This window comes from Staurois parvus, unplaced genomic scaffold (assembly GCF_062004578.1).
Source record: "Staurois parvus isolate SC_StPar_1 unplaced genomic scaffold, SC_StPar_1.0 ptg000362l, whole genome shotgun sequence".
In the NCBI taxonomy this organism is placed as follows: Eukaryota; Metazoa; Chordata; class Amphibia; order Anura; family Ranidae; genus Staurois; species Staurois parvus.
In genome coordinates, this window is record NW_028318158.1 from 6,432,257 (window position 1) to 6,455,020 (window position 22,764).

The window sequence follows — 22,764 nt, forward strand, 5'->3', positions numbered from 1 at the left end:
GCCGGGATAACGTCACTCCTGTGCATGCGAGTCACATCGCTGCAGCACCGAGAGCGGTCTGTAAATGTGGTCTGAGGCCGGGGGGACCTCTACAATCTCTTCTGTCTTAAAAACCCTGCCTGTCAGTGGTTTTTCTAATTCATTACTTCACTACCATTTTAACAGGCAGAGAAATAAAAAAAAGCTCAAACGCTGAAAGAAGCAGTTTCTTTGAGCTGCAGTGTGTATGAGGCCTTAAAGTGACAAGGTAGTGTTGAGAAGAAGACAGTTGTCTGTATTTGCTACAGTTACTGTATTTGCAAACAATGATCTTGCATACAAACACACACTATAGGTTCAATTGACAAAGACAACATGTTAGGATAAAGATCCTATGTTCAAAAAAAAATAAAACATACAATTGTTTTTAGCGGATTCCAATGAGATTTGAAAATAACAGTCACATGACACAGAATAAAGATCCTTATCCTCCTGTTACAGTTTTGTGAATTAGAATATGAAGGTTCACAATCTCTAGACATTTATTAATTTTCAACATAGAAAGACTGTTTAATGTAGAAACGGCCATTCCAGACTCCAAGTACAAGTGATGAGTGAGCTGCTGAGTCTTGTTTGCAGTCTGCAGCCAGCGTTCACAGCCAGCCTTATATGTGGGTTGGGTGGGCCTGTTTCCTCCACCATCTACACCAGTCACCTTTCCAACTGTCAAGGCAAATCTGAATGTCACTGGCGCCTTTGAAAAACTTTAAAAAAAAAAAAAAAAAAAAAAATCTGAACTCCAGGTATGGATTTTATTGCATAGTTACATTTGTCCAGCTTGAACTAATGTAAGTATACATATTCCATATGTATGGGACTGTGTGGAATGATTGCCGCTGTATTCCGGGTCCCATGCGGCTGACCTGCTGCATAGTAACCACAGGGGGTTTCTCACTTAGTAAGGGTACCATTCACAGAATGCCTTGTATTTTTCTCAACAAATATAAGTTGTTCTCTGATTGGACAAGGTGGAGAGGTGGGTGGTGATGTCATTCTCTATCTCAACCTTTCAGAGAACATTGATTGAATTGATTACAGTCATTGAAAAAAAAAAAATACATGGCGCTGTGAATGGCAGCTACTATGTAGGGTAGATGCTCAGCACAGGCCATGGAAGACAGCTGTGATCACTACAGCGATTCTCTGCTTCCACAGCAAGTAGGGCACATATATACTTGCATTCATTCCAGCTGAAGCAACTTTACCAGGAGTTCAGCTTTTGAAAGAAATCTGAAATGAAGGCTAGATGCTGCCACTGCTGATCTCTCCTTCTGAAAATAGTACTTTCCTGGCTGACATGCAGCATCAACAACCGTGATACCCTCTGGATCACTAACCTATATGCATGCATATCAGAAGTTGTAGATTTATATAGAGATGAAAAACTTCTCTACTGCTCATGTATTCTTAGTGTATGTATATTAGATCTAATATATATATATATATATATATATATATATATATTTTTTTTTTTTTTTTTTTATTTATTTTTTTTTTTTTTAACACTGGTGAAAAAAAATTAAAAGGAACACTTTGAAAACACATCAGATCTCAATGGGGAAAAATATCATGCTGGACATCTATATACTGATATGGACTGGGAATGTAAGGATGTCCCATCATTTGATGGAAATGAAAATCTCCTAGATTGTAAGCTCGAAAGAGCAGGGCCCTGTCACATGTTCTGTCCCCCTTTGTAATGTACAGCGCTGAGCGAACCATTGGCGCTTTATAAATACTGTATAATATAATAATGATCAACCTACAGAGGACTGAATTCAAAGACAAATATTGTGAATCGAAAGGAGCTACATATAAAATGTGCATATGCTTATAAGAGGCTTGTTTTACAACATGTTCCGTAGCCAAACCATAAAATTGTATGACACCTAAAGTAGGTGCTACATTCCCACTGCCTTTACAAAAATCATAAAAAAACAAAAAAACAAAACAAACAAAAACACAGAATCAATATAAGTCCGCAAGCGAATTTGGATTTAAAAAAAAATGTGACAGTCCTTTCAATTTTTCCAGGCTGTGACCCAAACAAGGAAAGTGACTTGTATCTTCACCACGTGCCAGCAAGCAATATGTAAATTGCTCACTCACCAGACCTTTTGACCCCAATAAAGGTGGTCAGATGTACTTTTTGGTCATATAAGGGACCATCCTCTCAGGAAACTACTCCACTCGAGCAGCTCTTCGTTTGTATGACCGTAAACTAGAGTATAGGGATTCCCAGCATGCCTCTGATACTTCTATGTTGTTCAATATGGGCTAATCCTTATGGAGATTAGGTGCCAGACCCCTGAATCTGACTTGGTATCATCTCCTGCAGTTTTTGTACACCAGGGCTCAGAGCGGGACTGGATGAAGAAGCACATATATATTTATTTATTATTTACTTATTTTTAACAAGGCTCAAAAAAAAACTTCAAGGAACACTTTGAAAACACATCAAATCTCAATGGGGAAAAAGTTAATGCTGGATATCTATACTGATATGGACTGGGTAATGTGATAGGAAGGTAAGGATGCCCCATCATTTAATGGAAATGAAAATGATCAACCTACAGAGGACTGAATTCAAAGACACCCCGAAAATCAAAGTGAAAAAATGATGCAGCAGGCTAGTCCATTTTGCTGAAATTTCATTGCAGAAACTCAAAATGGTACTCAGTAGTTTGGCCCCCACGTGCTTGTATGTATGCCTGACTACGTCAGGGCATGCTCCTAATGAGACGACGGATGGTGTCCTGGGGTATTTCCTCCCAGATCTGGACCAGGGCATCACTGAGCTCCTGGACAGTCTGAGGTACAACCTGAGTTTTGCACTCCTGAGATTCAGATTCAGCCAACTGCAGGCTAAAACCCTCTGTCGGTTGATGTCAGAGAATTGGTCCCGGCTCTGCAGGAAACCTGACAATGTCAGGATCCACTCAGATGCTGGCTCAGCCTCTCAGCGACCCACTGAGAGGCTGAGCCAGTGGCTCCTGCCTCTTCCCAGCCCAGTGCTCCATTGAGCACTGGAGGGGTAAAGCAGACAGCCAGAAACTGACAGTCATCACACTCTGCTCAGAGCAGACCCGAGAACTGAGCGTTCAGCAGTCTTTGGTCAATCCGTTCTCAGGGAATAGCCGGTGCAGGACAGATGCGGCAGTGAACTGATGTATCTCGCACTCATCTTTTAAGTTTATTTCCACTTTAAAATACTGCCGCACTGCTTTTACAGCAGAAATCTGGGCAAACATATTGATCATTACTGCTGTGAATAAAAAGTCAATGCCAACAATATGTATCACATGTTCAGAATCACCGCCCATTCTTCTCAAATCCGCCCTTTGATTCAGCCAGATATACATCTCACACTATACTTTCAGCCTGCTGTCACTCTCATACATGGACCCAATTGTGTTGTTTACCCCCTCCTCCTCTCCCCTCGCCCATTCAAAGAACGCCTTCTATTCTGTGAATGGATCATGGCCCATTTATTTAGAGGACCTGTTCACACCATGTTGTTGTGGTAAAGTACGCTTTAGGCCCCATGTATACATGGGACACTTCTGAACGATGGAAACTGATGGAAAATGTAGGTTAAAAAACATTGGTTTAGCTGCATTTGCATACCGCGTTTATGCACGTTTATGAGCGTTTGCGTTTAGAAGTGTTTTTTAAAGATGACCTCAGGAGACCTTCCCAAATGCCCGGAATGCACTGAAAAACAGTAAAAATTAACTATTTCAGATATTTTGAGAGAAATAGAAAGAGCAGAAGCAGAGAGAGCAGAATGTGTTGAGATTAGCTGTCTTTTTTTCTTTTTTGTGGTGTTAGGATGTGTTCCAGCTCATTTCTGTGCAGAAATTATTCCAGCAGTGTAACATTTTCTTTCATGAGAAACCTCAAAATATGGTGTACCAGGTCCATTTGAGTACTGGGAAAATGCTTTGCATGCATTTTTCATGATGAAAAAAGGCTCTGGACAGCATCTGGAAATGGAAGAGTTAAAATAATTTTCCAAACACAAATGCTTAACAACGTGGTTAGCGCCGTTTACACGCGTCTGGCATTTGAAACGCTGATAAAATCTACTCCTGAACGCAAGTTTGGTGCTTTCAAAAAAACGACTGTAAACTCAACTGCCTGTAAACAACTGTGTACATGGACACATAGGAAAACATTATGGCGAGTTTAGGGGCTGCTAAAAAAAAATGCAGAAAAGCTCCAAAACGTGAGTTTATCAGCTGCAGTCTACATGGAACCTTCCTGCAACATGCAGATGTGGAATCCCAACGCACCCTGCCGATGGATGCGTGCTGCCAGAAATGACTCGTGCACCTGCCACATTTTGTGCTGTGCTGCGCTGAATGGCCATTGGAAGCGCCCTTCACAATGAATGGCACATCACATTAATGCACATAAAGCAGACCTCCACCATAAAAGACATCTTGTGCTGCCCTGCCTCCTCCCCCCTCCTGCTCTAACCACATTTTTTTTTTGCAATTTTCTTTGTTAATTCTGCAGAGCAGTCCTTCTCACCTAGGCAAGATGTTCTTCCATCCCCCTGAATGGGCACAGATCTGTAACACATCTGTTCCTGAGAGAGCCCTGTGGCACATCTGCTGGTTTCCCATGCATACGCAAAGACTGGCAACAGGAATGTCGTGTGTGTGTGTGTGGCCAGGACCAGCCCTGTGGGGGCACCTACACATGCACAATAAAAGTGGCATTGGGGGGATGGCCAGAGCGGGACTGAAGTTCGACTTTAACACTGGTGCATGTTACCAGCATGGCATGGTGTGAACAGGTTCTGATTGGGCTGTTTCACGGTTCACCCACGCGCCACGCCCACAGCGACTGGCTAACCGAGGTGCGCACATGCGGCCGTGACTTGGGGTAAAAGGGAATAAGGAGGACTTAACGTTGAATATATTTACGTATATAAGACCGGCCGTGATACACTTTCACAGCCCGCACTACCTCTTGGCCACCACTAGAGGGAGACTCCACTCCAATCCAGCTGGCCGACCACACACAGGGGTAGACACAAATCTTACATACAATCTGGTGCACTAATTAGGGTTGAGGAGCAGTCTAGCAATTGGCCGACTTTTCTAGGACTCCTCCAGCTATCCTACAGCTAGAACCCGGTGTTAATCACTCTTCCACTGTCCACACACCCATACACACCACAAACGGTAGCTGTTACCTTTACAATCTGCACGCAATCTGCCAACACGCAGTGCAATTGCATACAGATTGGCAATGAGCTTGACCGAGCATATAAAGGCACTAAACTACAATCTAATCTCTCCGGAGATATGAGCCCGAGCTTAAGTACCCAGAAGTCACTTATTAATTTTAAAATTTAATATCCCGAAAGTGGGCAGTGCATAAATATGTTCAAAGTATAAAAAGTTACAGAAAATACAAAAAATACAAGAAGACACACAATTGGCTATTGACTATAAAAGAGAATAAAAAACAGAAATAAAACTTTTACCAAGATTTATCCTGCGACTGGAGCAAGTCAGAGAGAGTCCGCGATCCGTCAGTCAATAAGGACGGGCTCCATACGAATCACACCGTCCATATCTCAGGGTCCTCAAATTATGGGAATATGGACGTGGGCTGGACATGAGTTCTTGGCCAATTGACCCTGGGGGGTGTTCCTGTACCCGTCCACAGGATGTTCTGGGTGCTGAAATGCCCAAAGCCAATTGGACCAGGAACGGTTTGAATCACCAAGTCAGGGATTGAATTTCCAACTCCAGCGCATCAGTCCAATCATGACAGTACCAATCACTGTTCAGCTGTTGCGGTCCGGCACCACATAATCATTTGCTGCATTTTTCTGGCATTCTACCTAGGCCACAAATACGGTTTTTACATGCAGATGTAGCCTACAGAGTGTCCAATCATAAGGAAGTATTTTCATCTCTCTGCAACTAATATTTTAGCTTTTATGAGAGGTGAAATCTACTCCTTTGATCTTTGTATATTTGTCAGGGCTCCCCAGACACATCGGAGCCCCCCTGGTGTCATGAAGCCAAAACGCCTGCGTTCCTCTTTTAAACTTCAGGAAGGTGGCAAAGTCTGATTATAGACAAATCCTATTGGCACCCAGGTGTCACTTCCAGAGGAAGCTCTGTCCCTTCAGATGCTAATTGGTGGCCATCTGTCTCTGAATACCTATGACTGAATATTTCTTTAATGACAAGGAATGAACTAAATTTATGATTACATATTGCTACAGGTCACATCTCAGCTTCTCAAATCTGTACATTTATGTCACACGCTGGCTTAATGCAACACACAACATAACCCACTGCAAAGATATAAATGGGCCCTAAAGCCGCCCAACCAATAAAGGGCCCCTCCAAGGTACAAACCTTCCAGTTATATTCCCTATGGAGGCCATAGGATCCGGGAACCTCACCAACCCCCCCCTTCTCCTGGCACACAGAGGGTTAACCCTGACTGATATCATGTAACAAGTATGACCCTGTAACCCCCCCTCAGCACACAGAGTAGGATTGCCACCTCATCCCTTTAAAACAGAACACATAGTAATGACACAGGTTCTGGGGAGGATTAAGGTGGTAATAAAACTCACTTATCTGCATTAAATCAGCCTCAGGACCCGTGTACTTAATATGTGTTCGGGATTAGAGGGGTGAGGTGGCAACCCTAACACAGAGGGTTAACTCTGACACAATGTAACCAGTATGACTCTACAACCCCCCCTCCCCCCAGCACACAGAGGGTTAACCCTGACTGACACAATGTAACAAGTATAACCCAGCAACCCCCCTCCCCCAGCACACAGAGGGTTAACTCTGACTGACAATGTAACAAGTATAACCCTGTAACCCCCCTCCCCCAGCACACAGAGGGTTAACTCTGACTGATACAATGTAACAAGTATAACCCTGCAACCCCCCTCCCCCAGCACACAGAGGGTTAACTCTGACTGACAATGTAACAAGTATAACCCTGCAACCCCCCTCCCCCAGCACACAGAGGGTTAACCCTGACTGACAATGTAACAAGTATAACCCTGCAACCCCCCTCCCCCAGCACACAGAGGGTTAACTCTGACTGACAATGTAACAAGTATAACCCTGCAACCCCCCTCCCCCCCACACAGAGGGTTAACCCTGACTGATACAATGTAACATGCATACCTTGTCCCCCTGACTAATACAATATGACCCTATACCCCCCAGCCTACAGTTATCCCTGACTGATACAATGTAACCAGTGTGACCCTGCTACCCCCCCCCCCCCCCAGCACACAGAGTTATCCCTGACTGACACAATGTAACAAGCATACCTTGTCCCCCTGACTGATACAATATGACTCTGCACACCCCCCCCCCCCAGCACACAGAGGGTTAACCCTGACTGATACAATGTAACCAGTATGACTCTGCACCCCCCCCCCCTCAGCACGCAGAGGGTGACCCCTGACTGATACAATGTAACAAGTGTGACCCTGTTACCCCACCAGCACAAGGAGGGTGACCCCTGACTGACACAATGTAACCAGTGTGACCCTGTTACCCCCCGCACACAGTGTTATCCCTGACTGACACAATGTAACAATCACACCTTGTCCCCCTGACTGATACAATGTAACCAGTGTGACCCTGTTACCCCCCCCCCCCGCACACAGTGTTATCCCTGACTGACACAATGTAACAATCACACCTTGTCCCCCTGACTGATACAATGTGACTCTGCACCCCCCCAGCACACAGAGGGTTAACCCTGACTGATACAATGTAACCAGTGTGACCCTGTCACAGCCCCCCCCCAGCACACAGAGGGTGACCCCTGATTGACACAATGTATCCAGTATGCCCCCCTTCCCTCCTCACCTCGGACAGTCGCACGGCCAGGGGGATGAGCCCCAGGAGGAAGCAGCCCAGGAACATTCCCAGGGAGATGAGGAAGACGACGAGCAGGCCGTCCATGTCTGGTGGTGTGGTGGGGGTAGGAGGCGCAGAGTGCGGGCTCATGTCCCGGGGTGGGGGGGAGGCCGGGCAGCGCTCCGCTCCCTCATTCCTCCTCACACGTCTCTGGGCTCCCCGACCTCTCACTCAGGAGAACTTCTTCTATCGGCTGGGATCCTGGGACCGGCGCCACCTGCTGGACGCTTGTGGGAAGTGCAGGCAGCGCTGGACTGAACTGTCATGAAATGTCATCTGCAGACAGAGAGAGAGAGACGTGAGGAGTGAGCAGAACTAACCGCCAACATACTACGTACATGGGGGGGGGCACACCGACCAGTAACTCCAGTGTGTGGGGGGAATCCCGGGCCCTGTCATATATATACAGCAACAGAAGGAAGGTAACATTTAGTGACATGTATTCTCTCTTTGTATTGAAGTAGAACTTCCCACTGGGGAGATTTCCCTTAACTTCCTGTCTCTTAGCCAAAACAGGAAGTGAGAGGAAATCTCTGCAAATTAAGGAATTCCTGGGGGACCCCCACCCCGCCACCAGAACTAGTGTCCCCATTGGAAGACTGCCCCTCTATTACGTTTCTGGGGACAACCAAATTCTTTAGGCCCTGTTCATAACTATGCAGTTTACTTTTGATCCACTTCTGCGTTATGCACATGTGTTTTCTATGCTTTTTTCATACTTTTTAAAATTCTTTTTGCATTTTTTTATACTTTTTTGACAATTTGTTGTTGGGCAGATTAAAAATAACACCAAATGCATTAAAAAAAAACCCTCAACAATGCATCCAAGACACACTGCATGATTTTTCTGGAGCATCTCTGTTGAAGTCTGTTGAACCAAAAACGGAAAGTAGATTGTCAAAGGTGCGTAGCAAGAGGCATAGTGAGTTTTTTAAAGTTTTTTTTTATCACAAAGTTGTCATTTTAACAAGTTATTTCTCACACACAGTATAGGCATACTTAGAAATACACCCCAAAAACACATTCTAGTATGCCTTTCGAGTATGAAGATGCCACATGGGTGAAACTTTTTCACAACCTTGATGCATAGAGGGACCCAAAATCCAAGAAGCACTTTTGGGCTTTCGAGGAGCATAAATTATCCGTCTAATTTCATGACTACATATCACATTTGCAGAGGCCCTGGAGCACCAGAACAGTGGAAACACCCACAAAATGACCCCATTTTGGAAAGCCAACACTCCAAGGTATTTTCTAAATGGAATAGTGAGTCTTTTGAAAATGTAATTTTTTGCTACAAATTTTTGGAAAATGCAGGAAAAAATTAAAATGTATTTTTTATGCAAAGCTGCAAATTAATAAGATATTTCTAACACACATTTAAGGCATACTTAGAAGTACACCCCAAACACATTTCGCTGCTACTCCAGAGTATGGGGATACCACGTGTGTGAGACTTTTTCACAGCCTATCCATATAGAGGGGTCCATAATCCAAGGAGCACCTTCAGGCGTTCTAGGGGCATAAATTACACATCTAATTTTCTGACTAACTATCATCAGGGCTTTTTTTCAGTGGGAATGCAGGGGAACATAGTTCCGGCACCTCCAGCACTAAATGTATTAATGGCAAGGAGTGGTGGGGTGTACTGCAGGGTCCATTGATGCTGGCTGCTGGGGGGATCTTTTGTCACTGGAGGGAATATATATTTGTGGGGGGGTCTACTAGTTCTGGAGAGGTCTACTGTTGATAATGGGGGATCTATTGTTGGTGGTGGGTCTTATGTTGCTGTGTGGTCAGTTGTTGCTGGGAGGGATCTACCGTTGAAGGAGGGGTCTATTTTTGCTAGTTGCTGAAGGGGCTGGCTGATGCTGGCTGTGGGCAGATCTGTTGTTGTTGCCAGGGGTCTATTATTGCTGGGGATGTTATTTTGTTGCAGGTGGTTCATTGTTTTTGGGGGGGGGGTCTATTGTTTCTGGCTGCAGGGGATCAAAACACATTCTGCTACTCCTCCCGCGTATGGGGATACCACATGTGTGAGATGCTCAACTATTCACAGGCAGCTTTGTATTTACTGACTGAATACAGAGCTTTCTCTGATTGGCTCAGGTGGAGATTGTGACCTCATCCACCCATCTCTCTGTCAGGACCCAGGTCTGAACCTGCAACCTCTGCTTTGTCTTGCAGTGTCTATTCTTGCTGAGCCACCTGGAATGCTGGACAGCAGCTTGGACAATTTCCTGAACAACCTTGCCTTGAACCTTGTTTCTTCATTTGCTTTTCCTATGAACTTCCTGTTTTATGTCTTTGCACTTTCTGTTTTCCAGATTATTGTGCTCTCTCCAGACAACATCTCGCTCTTGTCACTCCTGCTGCTGTCTGTATCTCTTCTACCACTTGTTACCGACCTTTGGCTTTTTCCTTGAATACACTTCCGCTTGATCCCAACCGGCAGCCACTTGTTACTGACTACTCTATTGTTTGATCCCTACCTGCTTATATGCTATTGGCTTTCCTTCTGGTAGGGTGATCCTGAGGACCATGACCTGATACTAACATGCAGCAGAACCCATCTTTACCATCAGAATCTCTAGTGAAAACCAGTTAGTGCTTAGACCTCACACCTCAGGTGAGCCCAAGTCATCCGCCAGGGTGGCCTGCTTTTGTGCTGATCCAGCTGATTGGTGGGAGCCTCTCTACTGCCATAGGCTCTCTGAGCCTGACCCCTGTCCTTGACACTCTCCAAATCAGAAGAAGCTTTGTAAGCTATGCATTGTTTGAAAGGAAAAAAAAGTGTAAGAACAAAATGCACCCAAACCACCTCATTTTATATCACTCACATTCACAGCACCCCCATCTTTATGTATATAATAAAAGTTAGGCATAAATAAGTGTGGCCTATTAGGCCTTATTGAGACTGTCCTGTTGATTTCCAATTTTACACAGCTGTATACTCTGCAGTGCCTTGATTCTTGTAGTAAAGCCCCAGTCTGCTGTTTGTCTCTAGTAAATTTGGGCCTAGTCTCACCATTTAAAACTGACATGGACAATTTTATACTACTGTGTCACCTGTGTTGTAGTAAAACACTTGTACAAAAAATGGCCACTGCGACACATGTCGAACAACAAAAGAGAAAAATTCCCAGCTCAGTTTGCCAGCCAGCTTGCAAACAAACCAAATTAACCTAACAGTAAAACACTTGTCTGTAACCATTTTTTCTAGTACATTACAGTTATTATTAACGTCCTGCTGCTGGACAATTTTACATTGCTGTATCATCTGCAGTCTCTTAATTCTGAATGAGAACTTGATAGGAATAGGACAGCCGCAGGACAGTTTTGCATCAGAGAGAAGGACAGCCACACTAAAGTACTTGCCGATTTCTATCTGCCAGTGATGGTAGGCTGTTTGACAAAAATAAAGCATATGTAGCTAATAAAGCTAAATGAAAAAAATACTTTTTTTTTCACACTGAAATGAATCATATTGGGGTTCTGCTGCTGTATATAATTCAAGCTAACTGTAAAGTAAATCAATTCCGCAGCCAAATAAAAATTCATGGGGCCATGTAAACCTTACCTGACAAGGTCTCCCCAAAAGGGATGTGAAAGTTTGAAGACACCCTTGTGGGTGTGGCACCAAAATTGTGGGTGAGTGAGGCTTAACATTTGCGCCTGTGTACAATTTACAGGAGTTAGATGTATGTGTAATGTACATTGTGCAGGGTCAGATGTATGTGTAATGTACATTGTGCAGGGTCAGATGTATGTGTAATGTACATAGCACAGGGGTCAGATGTATGTGAATTGTACAAAGTGCAGGGGTCAGGTGTGTGTGATGTAATTAGTACAGGGGTCAGGTGTGTGTGATGTACATAGTACAGGGATCAGGTGTGTGTGATGTACATAGCACAGGGGTCAGGTGTGTGTGATGTACATAGCACAGGGATCAGGTGTGTGTGATGTACATAGCACAGGGATCAGGTGTGTGTGATGTACATAGTACAGGGGTCAGGTGTGTGTGTTGTACAAAGTGCAGGGGTCAGGTGTGTGTGATGTACATAGCACAGGGGTCAGGTGTGTGTGATGTACATAGCACAGGGGTCAGGTGTGTGTGTTGTACAAAGTGCAGGGGTCAGGTGTGTGTGATGTACATAGTACAGGGATCAGGTGTGTGTGATGTACATAGCACAGGGGTCAGGTGTGTGTGATGTACATAGCACAGGCATCAGGTGTGTGTGATGTACATAGTACAGGGGTCAGGTGTGTGTGTTGTACAAAGTGCAGGGGTCAGGTGTGTGTGATGTACATAGTACAGGGGTCAGGTGTGTGTGTTGTACAAAGTGCAGGGGTCAGGTGTGTGTGATGTACATAGTACAGGGGTCAAGTGTGTGTGTTGTACAAAGTGCAGGGGTCAGGTGTGTGTGATGTACAAAGTGCAGGGGTCAGGTGTGTGTGATGTACATAGCACAGGGGTCAGGTGTGTGTGATGTACATAGCACAGGGGTCAGGTGTGTGTGTTGTACAAAGTGCAGGGGTCAGGTGTGTGTGATGTACATAGCACAGGGGTCAGGTGTGTGTGATGTACATAGTACAGGGGTCAGGTGTGTGTGTTGTACAAAGTGCAAAGGTCAGGTGTGTGTGATGTACATAGCATATGGGTCAGGTGTGTGTGTTGTACAAAGTGCAAAGGTCAGGTGTGTGTGATGTAATTAGTACAGGGGTCAGGTGTGTGTGATGTACATAGTACAGGGATCAGGTGTGTGTGATGTACATAGCACAGGGGTCAGGTGTGTGTGATGTACATAGCACAGGGATCAGGTGTGTGTGATGTACATAGCACAGGGATCAGGTGTGTGTGATGTACATAGTACAGGGGTCAGGTGTGTGTGTTGTACAAAGTGCAGGGGTCAGGTGTGTGTGATGTACATAGCACAGGGGTCAGGTGTGTGTGATGTACATAGCACAGGGGTCAGGTGTGTGTGTTGTACAAAGTGCAGGGGTCAGGTGTGTGTGATGTACATAGTACAGGGATCAGGTGTGTGTGATGTACATAGCACAGGGGTCAGGTGTGTGTGATGTACATAGCACAGGCATCAGGTGTGTGTGATGTACATAGTACAGGGGTCAGGTGTGTGTGTTGTACAAAGTGCAGGGGTCAGGTGTGTGTGATGTACATAGTACAGGGGTCAGGTGTGTGTGTTGTACAAAGTGCAGGGGTCAGGTGTGTGTGATGTACATAGTACAGGGGTCAAGTGTGTGTGTTGTACAAAGTGCAGGGGTCAGGTGTGTGTGATGTACAAAGTGCAGGGGTCAGGTGTGTGTGATGTACATAGCACAGGGGTCAGGTGTGTGTGATGTACATAGCACAGGGGTCAGGTGTGTGTGTTGTACAAAGTGCAGGGGTCAGGTGTGTGTGATGTACATAGCACAGGGGTCAGGTGTGTGTGATGTACATAGTACAGGGGTCAGGTGTGTGTGTTGTACAAAGTGCAAAGGTCAGGTGTGTGTGATGTACATAGCATATGGGTCAGGTGTGTGTGTTGTACAAAGTGCAAAGGTCAGGTGTGTGTGATGTACATAGCACATGGGTCAGGTGTGTGTGTTGTACAAAGTGCAGGGGTCAGGTGTGTGTGATGTACATAGCACAGGGGTCAGGTGTGTGTGTTGTACAAAGTGCAGGGGTCAGGTGTGTGTGATGTACATAGCACATGGGTCAGGTGTGTGTGATGTACATAGCACAGGGGTCAGCTCAGCAGGGGGCCCAGGGAACTTTAAGTGCTGGCAGCCGTGGGCTACAGGAATACTTTGCCTGCAGGAATAAAGTCCTTTCTGACTTTCTCCCTGTACAAGAGGGTCTGCTCTATACCCCATCAGTGGCTCTTGAGCCACAGGAAAAGACTTTCTCCCCACTGCATTTTTTTTGTAATTTACATTGGTTTGCCAACCTTCAAAAAACATACCTTGCCTCTTTTTTGTTGTTTCATTATCTAGAGATCAAGTATTATGTGACATCATCTGCATATTTAAAAAAAGAGGACAGTTTAACTCTTACACCATTTGAATCCAGTTGTAAAGATAACTCACGCTACGTGGGACTGATCTGCCAATTATATAGCACTTTGACCACCAAGCAACCCCCAGAACCTTTATACAACATTAGTATATGGGAACAAGATTTATAACTGACCATGGGCCATGAACATTGGGATCAAATTTGGACTACCACTAAGTTCTGCTCCTGCAATGGGACTGCCTTTAAAGCTTACTGGAAAGTACTACTTTGGTGGTACATGTTACCCATTAGACTAGTAGTATTATCCCTGATGCTTCCTCGTTCTGCATTCATGGTTGTTTAGACATGGGCTCATTCATTCATACTTGGTGGACTTTCCCAGTGGCCCAGCATCTATTTTGGACTTGGCCAGTGGCCCAGTGAGTATACTACATCCTGAATACCATTCTTTGGACAACACTTCCAATGAAACCACTTGAAGCCCTCCTTAATCAGAAGCCTGAAGGAATATCTAAATTTCATTTTTTTCTCAAGACCCATGTTCTCACTGCCACAAAAGAGACAATAGCAAAACTTGGCTATCTAAGCATATATCAGCATCTGAGGTAAATTCTGAGTCCACCGGACTATACTTAATGAGAAATTGACAGCAAGGCGTCAGGGCAACATGGCCAAATCTCATTGAGTTTAAGAACCATGGTTTTCTCATTATCTCCCAGGAGACTTTGACCACCCCCCCCTTGCACACACTCCTCTCCCCCCCATCTCTCACACTTTCTCAGCCACCTCTTCTCTCATGTTTCCGTTTCTAATAATGTCTTGTCTGACTCATTCAGGTCAGTCATTACTGTTGTTGACAATCATAATGTAATTGATAACAGTTGTCCTTCCTTATTGGAGCATATTGTGATTCTATTGATAACACTGTATCCTCCATGCTATCCCTTTGTCATATCCGGCTCTGTAAGTAAGACTCACAACCATATAAAGCCACCAGTGTGCAGCACGTTTTTAAAACCCCAAAAAGTTTATTTAATATTACACTCACATTTGACAGTAGTAAATCTTACAGAAATGTGTAGCTGCAAACTTCAGCTAATATTGGACAGCATCTCCGGCATACTAGCGATGTTCCAGCTCTGACATTACCTGGCTCCTCCCCACGCGTATCGTCACAAGTCACGTGACTTCCCCCCTGAGGATACAGTGGCCATAAAGAGAGGCGGATTATCATCAGAGAGGATATACCTTACCCCTAGTAAGAGGGGAGATACCTGTGTGACCTGTCTATCCATATGGGTCAATACACGAAGGTGAGAGTCCATCTAAAAATCACGGATATTGCGATGGTGCACATTGTTTGAAAGATTTACAGAACCAGGATAGTGGGCTCACTCACCAGTAGGAAAACGCTTTTCACCAGTATTTCCTGATGAGACTTTATTGGACTATTACCTCTGCACTATATTGTCAAGTCACTGTTTCATTTTTTGCACATGTATATGTTTTATACAAACAATTTGGTTTTCACTAGACAGGATCAGGATGTAGCTTAAGCAGCGCAACACTATACACTGGTTTTGTACTAATAACAAGACTTGACCCCATAAACTTCAAGAGAATTCAAGAGAACTCAAAGTTCAGGTTCACTGAATTTCCAGTGAGACTTCCCGAACCCTTGAAGAATGTAACCTGGGCAGATGCACCAATCTTTACCCCTCACCTCTATGTAATGTTGAAAGGAAGAGGGGAGGGTGTTTTGTAGCCCTGTTCTGCTTCTGTTTTCCTAAAACAGTAGATTGAGTAATCGAGCGAGGACTATCCTCCTAAGACAGTACGTGTGTAACTGATAGAATTACCAGGTGAAAAAAAAAGAAATGAAAGCTTGAAAAAAAAAATGAAAGAAAATGAATGCGGCCAGCACACCAAAAAATGGTAAGCTAAAATATGTTAGTGTGTAGTTTTTTTGTTTGTTTGCTTTTGTATTCTGATTTACATTAGGAGAAGAAGAGAACATTCAGGTCACTTTGCCCTTCCAAACATGCATGTTGTTTGGTAGAACTGTATAGCTCTCAGGACTGGATGGACAAACATACAAATCCTTTGGCATGTAAAATATCTGCCATTTACTGCATGTATCTAATCTGTGTATTTAGTTATTTTCTTTATCTGAAATCATGGGAAGTATGACCAGAGTGACACCCAGGACTGCTGTTAGAAACCATGGGGCCCCATACAGCCAACTTGACAGGGCCCCCCTAAAAAAAAAAAACAGTTTACTATGCTTCAGTTATGAATGAACACAGTGATTGGTACCAATCACTCATTGTGTTCATTTAGGAAAGGAAGGACTGGTAAATGTGACATATTTACGGGACCCTTTCCCCACTTTCCATCCTGAATGAACCTATTGTGATGGTGGGAAAGAGAGGAGGAAAGCTGGCAGCACTCAGGGGGTGGGGGCACACAGGGGGCCCAGGCAGCATGGAGAAACGTATGGTGCACAAGAAGGGTGATGGGTGCAGTGGGGGGTTAATTACTGGAACAGATCCCCCATATGGCTCTTTCTGCAGCAGCTGAAATCCAGTTGGAGGGAGAGGAGAAGATGCCAGCTTTCAGCTGCTGCAGAGAGAACCATACAGGGGATCGGTTCCAGTAATTGCACCCCCGCCGTGCCGATCACCCTCCCTGCCCAATTTCAAATCACCCAGCTGCCTGGGGCCCCTCTCCTGGCCTGGACCCTGTACAGGAGGACTGGTGGTACTCCCTTATCCATGGCTCTGGTGACACCTTAGATGTTAGCAGCAGAAGGCTGACATTGGTAGTTTTTGTATCAGCGCTTCCGTGTCTTTGCCCTCTTAGTTCTCTATACACCCCTATAGAGAATCCACCAGAAGGCGCTTGCTAAGGTATCTCTGTACATTGTGTCCTTAGATGGGATCTCTAGAGGGAGATATGGGATCTAACACAGACTTAACATTAGTCAAGCTCAGTGTGTTACACAAGTGTCGGAGTTGGGGGGAATGGATAGACCAATAATTGTCACACTCCAGCCAAAAAAAAGGACAGGTCAGTTTTGTGTGAATCAATGAGCATCCATTATACCTTCCCTTCCAATACCTAAAGCCAGGTTTTCATATTAAAGTAATAATCCATTGTAATCAGATATATCACCACCAGTGGAGATGTTCTTCTAGCTGTGGATGCCCACAAGTCCGTGGTTGAAGGGAATTGGTTTATGTATTACAGCTGCAAATATTTACACAGACAAACCAACCATAACATATTCATTTTTTTACTGACTTTTATTAGGTATTTTTTTTATATACAGAAGAAATATTTTACATAAAGCAATACATTGGTCATTTTTTATATTTCTGATAAGGATTATAATTATTTATAATGAAGATAGTTCTTCTTCCAAAGACAATGCACAGTCACCGGTTCTGTGTATGTGTGTGGAGTTCTATTCATACCAGTGTAGCACAGAGCCACTGTAAGAGGGAAAACAAACAGTTATGTAAAATGAATGCATGGAGGTTTTGTATATATATTTTCTTTCTTATGGTCAGGACAAAGAAAGAGAAAAGAAAAACATTTTTTTCTTATATCTGCATGCATCCAGCAGGTAGTGCTTTAAAGTTTATCCAAAGTCAGAATTTTTCCATAGCTTTGGATATTACGTTCCCTGCTGATTGGGGAGCTCTCAGTAGGTGGTGTGTTGCACCTCTGCAGAGAGACCACTGCTTCCACACAGAGAACAAAGGTCCTTCTCTGCAGCATGCTGGCAGGGGACAGGGAATTCTATTCAATCTGTGACTTCTTTCTAAAGAAGAGCAACTGTAGGGCTATGCTTAAAGCGGAGCTAAAAAATAAAAGTCAGCAGCTACAGAAACTGTAGTTGCTGACTTTTTAAAACAGCCACTTACCTGTCCTTCGATCCAGCGGTGTACTCACCACAGCTGATTTCACCAGCCGTCCTCGCTCCCAGGCGCTGTCATCTTAAGTCTGGGCACCCGGCTGTGACAACTAGTTGCTTCACAGCCGGGTGTCCATTGCGCATGCGTGAGTAACTCTGCGCATTGTGAATGATCCCGTAGTCTTCTGGGACCTGTCACATCTCCCAGAAGACTACAGGAAGGGAGGGGGTAGGACAACTTCTGCTTCTGATTGTCTAGGTGATCGCAGCGGAAGTGGGTACCTGTCAAAATCTGGTACCCACCCCCCCCCCCACGCTCCCCAAAGGTGCAAAACTTCCCCCTTTGGGTGGAGAACTGCTCCATTACAACAAATGTCCAGTTGAGCTTTAAATGTTAATCTGTAAAACAGTCATATTTAAATAGTACATAAAAAGCATCACAACCTATTACATCCCTTCTAGATTGCAGATTTTATTATGGAGCCCCATATTCTAAATTGGAGAAAATTACCTCAGATAAGGACAAATTGATGCTTCCACTCTTGTCTGCATCCAGTATATCAAACATTTCTATAGAGAAAAAAAATATTTTTACTGCTATACTGTATTTCTACAATTACTATTCAGACAAAAGATTGGAATATGTAAGCTGACACTTGATTGGTTGCTATAGAGGCTAAGCTGATATCTTTTAATGGGGGCACATATTTAAGAGGGAATGTCCCCCTGACTTTGGAGTCACCATGACAGGAAGTGTAGGGAAATCTAATGGGACATATGACAGGGTTTTGATTTCTTCTGTACTATATCCAAAAGTGAAAAAAATATTTAGAGGTACACTTTACAGTGTGTATTTATAAAGCCATTTGCACAGCTCTTTTGCACATGTACATGAACATTTGTTCTGTACAAAAACAAATGTTATTAGGCTATTATCTCTCCAGATTGAATGTTTTTCATTCATACGAAATAGAGTGAATCAGGAAAATACTGTGTTATGGCCACTAGATGGAGCCAACAGTCATATTAAAGTAATATTAAACTCAAAACTAAAAATCTTAGATGTGATGGCTGCATTCGTTTTCTTTTTTAGGCTTCTTTTCCCCTCTGTTGTCATTTGGTAATCTGGCCAGTAACACACCTCCTGTATTAGAATGCACCCACCCTGGATGAAGGAGCACAGGGGGCACCTTTGGACATTATGGGGTTTATTTACTAAAGCTGGAGAGTCCAAAATCAGACTCCCTTCTGCATAGAAACCAATCAGCTTCTAACCTCAGCTTGTTCAATGAAGCTTTGGCAATGAAACCTGGAAGCTGATTGGTTTCTATGCAGAAGGGAGTCTGATTTTGGACTCTCCAGCTTTAGTAAATAAACCCCTATCAGTCTGGGGGGGAGGAACATGTTAGATGTACTAGCAAATTTAGATACACTAACAAATTGAAGCCAAATTACAGCTCACACTTTATAATCAGTTACAACAAACAGTTTTGTTCCTTTTGGGGTAAAAGATTTACATAATAAATAAAAGTTGATCATTGTAAGCACCCATCTCAGTGGTAAATTGCTTGCCTCAACCCTCTAACTGCAACATTTGCAGGATTGCTTGTCCTTTTGAAAAACAGACATACTGGCCAGATTACCACTTGAAAATATAGGAAAGTCTAAAAAGAAAAACTAATACAGCCATCACATCTAAGAATTGGTAATCCGCAATAAATAATATAATGTTTGCTTTTTTGTTTAATACCGCGTTAAATAAGTATTTACTGACTATGATCATCAACACCATCTGATGGCCATAATGCAGTTCGATGTGATTTGATATCCCCCAGTCACACAGAATGAATGTACATGCTTTTTCACAGGACAAACAGCTCTGAAATTTTTTATGAATATGCTGCTAAGAATTTTTTTAAGGATATGTAAGTGAATTAAATGGTGATCTAAATACCACAAAAGAATGGTACCTTTTAACGTGCCAAATTACTTTACAAACACATAAATCCTATCATAAAAGCCTTCAAATCACATAAAAGAGAATTTTAATGTCATACAAATACAAATGTATCATGAAGCCTTGTGGGTTCTGGTGGCCCAGAACCCTCTTTTATACCCCTATGATCTCTCTTTGGATGGATGTGAGTTTTTTTGGTTTATTGTATGTTTGGTTTATATTTAAATATTATTATTTTAAATATAATGTATTATTTATACACTGTATATCAAAGTATAATGTTTCAACAGTTGAAGCGTGTAATTGCAATACTCCTTTATATGTTGTCATGATGTGACCTTAAAAGTTCCTTTTATATATAAAAAATTATTTTGAGATCTTTAATATCTGCCAGGAATTCAGTTTAAAATATATTTTCACCTACATGACTATGTTTTATATTCATACATGCATGCATGTACCGGTCAAAAGATTAGTGTTTTATTTGTACTTGTATATACACAACAAAGAAGATAGGGGGCAGTATGAAGCAGTCTTTGAATCAGGTTGCAATACTCACTGAGCAAAGTTTCCAAGCGAATCAAACATGCTATAAAATCTTCAAAATTGATGGACAGCTCCTTGGAGACATATCGCTGTACAATGATCTCCTGCATCCTGATATTGAGGTTAAAACCTGCAAGTAAAAAAAAAAAATGTAACTGATGAAAATAAATTTGAAGTCCATCTTGTAGGGGTCATCAACACACAACATACAATAACATTCTCAGGTTCACATCACTACAGATGACTTCCGCTATGTACTCTACTGAGAAATGTTGAGATCATCCTACGTTGGGCCTCACATGTTGCAGCCAAGCAAAATACTTCCAATATTCAAATCTCACTTCTAAACAAGTGGCGTAGGTCTGTGACCAAACCCCCCAATGGGCGGAGCGAAACGCTTCAGCGGGCATGGCTGGAGTGACGGCTGAGGCCAGCTAGAACACATCGTTTTTGTCTGACTCCTGGGACTGGTATGAGCGGTGTCCACCCTTCCTCTCTTTATATCTGACATAGGCAAGATGCTATAGTGATTTAATATACAAAATTCCACGCAAGTTAAACCTGTGCTCCAGGAAAACAGTTAAACACATTTAAAGGCAGACATTTTAGCAGCCAAAGGATTTGTATTTCTGTCCATCCAGTCCTGAGATTTACACAGCTCTGTCACACATCATAGCCTTGCAGGTAGGCAAGAAGGCCTGATTTTCTGCTGCGATTCAATAACACTTAGGGCCACCATACTTGTTACAATCTGACTATTCACCTTTGTACAATCAACATTAGATTTAACAAAATTATATAATATGAGCAACTGCCTATTCTAACCAATCATTTTGTATCCAATCCTTTGCACTACATAGTTTTTGTTAGATCTAAAGGAGATTGTACAATCCGACAGGCTTTACATGTCACCTCCCAACCATCGGCCTGTGACTGGACAGTGAAAGGAGGAGTAGCAGAATGATGAAGTCATCTCTCTGTCACTCTGCTCTCTCCTCCTATCAGCATGACCCTTGTCAGTACATGAACTCTAAAGCACAATTTCCTGGCTCTTTGTGCTGCTTCTCCCTCTTTCATCATGAGTTCTGCTGTATGAAGACTGCAAGGGGGGAAAAGATACCAATAAAATGTAGGTGCTTGCATTCAGAAATACAATTGATGATGTATTAACCCCTTCCCACCCAACCTTGTCAATCCTCCAACTGGGCTATAATACCTGGGGGAGGGAAGGGCTGCCTAATCACGTGACCACTGTGATTGGCTGTCACAGTGATTACATGATTGAGTGCTGGTCCCATTGGCTCCTGATCATTGACAGTCTTTGACAGTTTGATCTCTATGTTGGGAGCGTACAATGATCAGGCTCTCAGCCCAGAAACCTGAGCCACCCATGGACCCATATGTGTGGCATGTGAGTGTTAAAGCCGCACCTCTTACCTGCAACACATACAGTATGTGTTATAAATAAAAGGCTGCAATAATGTGTAATATAAATATAAATCTGCCTGAAGTTCACTTTTGTCAGTTTTGGGTTCAGCAGAATTGAACAGAATAAGGCTTCTGTACAGCAATAGGCTCCCTCCTCGTCTGACCATACAGAATATTAGGAGTTCGGTCACCTGCAGTCTGCAAGGCATTTCTCATTTCATGGGCATCGATGGATCCTGAGTGATTGGTGTCCACTTCCAGGAAGATTTTCTATAGCAGGAATCATAAAGAAGAACACATAGTAATTACTGCTAGTAATATGGGCATTCCTGAATGTGAAAGCGGTATTAGACCCAAAACCAAAAATGTAATACATAGCAGCTTACCAATAATTAGATGTGGTGCCTGCCCTAGTTTTCTTTTTTAGGCTTTCCCTCCATTTTCACCTGGTCGAGTAGCATACCTCCTGTATTACAGTGCCCCCACTCTGGATGAAGGAGCACAGGGGGTTCCTTTGAACAGCAGAACTGTCAGTCTGGTGGGATGGGAGTGTTAGATGCACTAGCAGATCTTAGATACACTAACAAACTGAAGCCAAACTCCAGCTCACACTTTACAATTTGTTAGGCTTGGTTCACACATATGCAGTTTGCTTACTCCCTCCTTCATCAACATGCTAATGAGACTTTTAAATAAAACTTGTTTTCATGACATACCTTATATTAGACCCAGTGATGCCATCACTGGGTCTCTGTGCTTTTTATGCAATGCAGGCTGATCATGACTGGTTGGAGGGGTCAGAAAAGTACTGTATATACTGTAGCTTCCTGAAAACATTACAGCACCCTGCCCCAGTACTCCTCTCAAGCAGTGGGCTTGTGACAAAGGACTGGCCAATCTCATACCATACTGTCACTTACGTAACAAT

The 22,764-nt window shown here is 43.3% G+C and overlaps 2 protein-coding genes across 3 annotated transcripts in view; both read right to left on the reverse strand.

Moving 5' to 3' along the window:
* LOC149456384 (zinc transporter ZIP9-like) overlaps positions 1 to 8,139 on the reverse strand; it is a 56,722-nt gene extending 48,583 nt beyond the window's left edge. The window contains exon 1 of the mRNA XM_089685058.1: positions 7,920 to 8,139. Coding sequence (XP_089541184.1) covers positions 7,920 to 8,060 — 141 coding nt within the window. The 5' untranslated portion in view covers positions 8,061 to 8,139. The remainder of the gene's footprint in view (positions 1 to 7,919) is intronic.
* A 9,133-nt stretch (positions 8,140 to 17,272) lies between these two features.
* Positions 17,273 to 22,764, reverse strand: part of LOC149456385 (calpain-8-like) — a 53,822-nt gene continuing 48,330 nt past the window's right edge. For both annotated transcript variants that reach the window (XM_089685060.1, XM_089685059.1), the window contains exons 19-22: positions 22,028 to 22,106; positions 20,422 to 20,538; positions 18,417 to 18,475; positions 17,273 to 17,480 (exon numbers count right to left, since the gene is read on the reverse strand). In XM_089685060.1, coding sequence (XP_089541186.1) covers positions 17,457 to 17,480; positions 18,417 to 18,475; positions 20,422 to 20,538; positions 22,028 to 22,106 — 279 coding nt within the window. In that variant the 3' untranslated portion in view covers positions 17,273 to 17,456. The remainder of the gene's footprint in view (positions 17,481 to 18,416; positions 18,476 to 20,421; positions 20,539 to 22,027; positions 22,107 to 22,764) is intronic.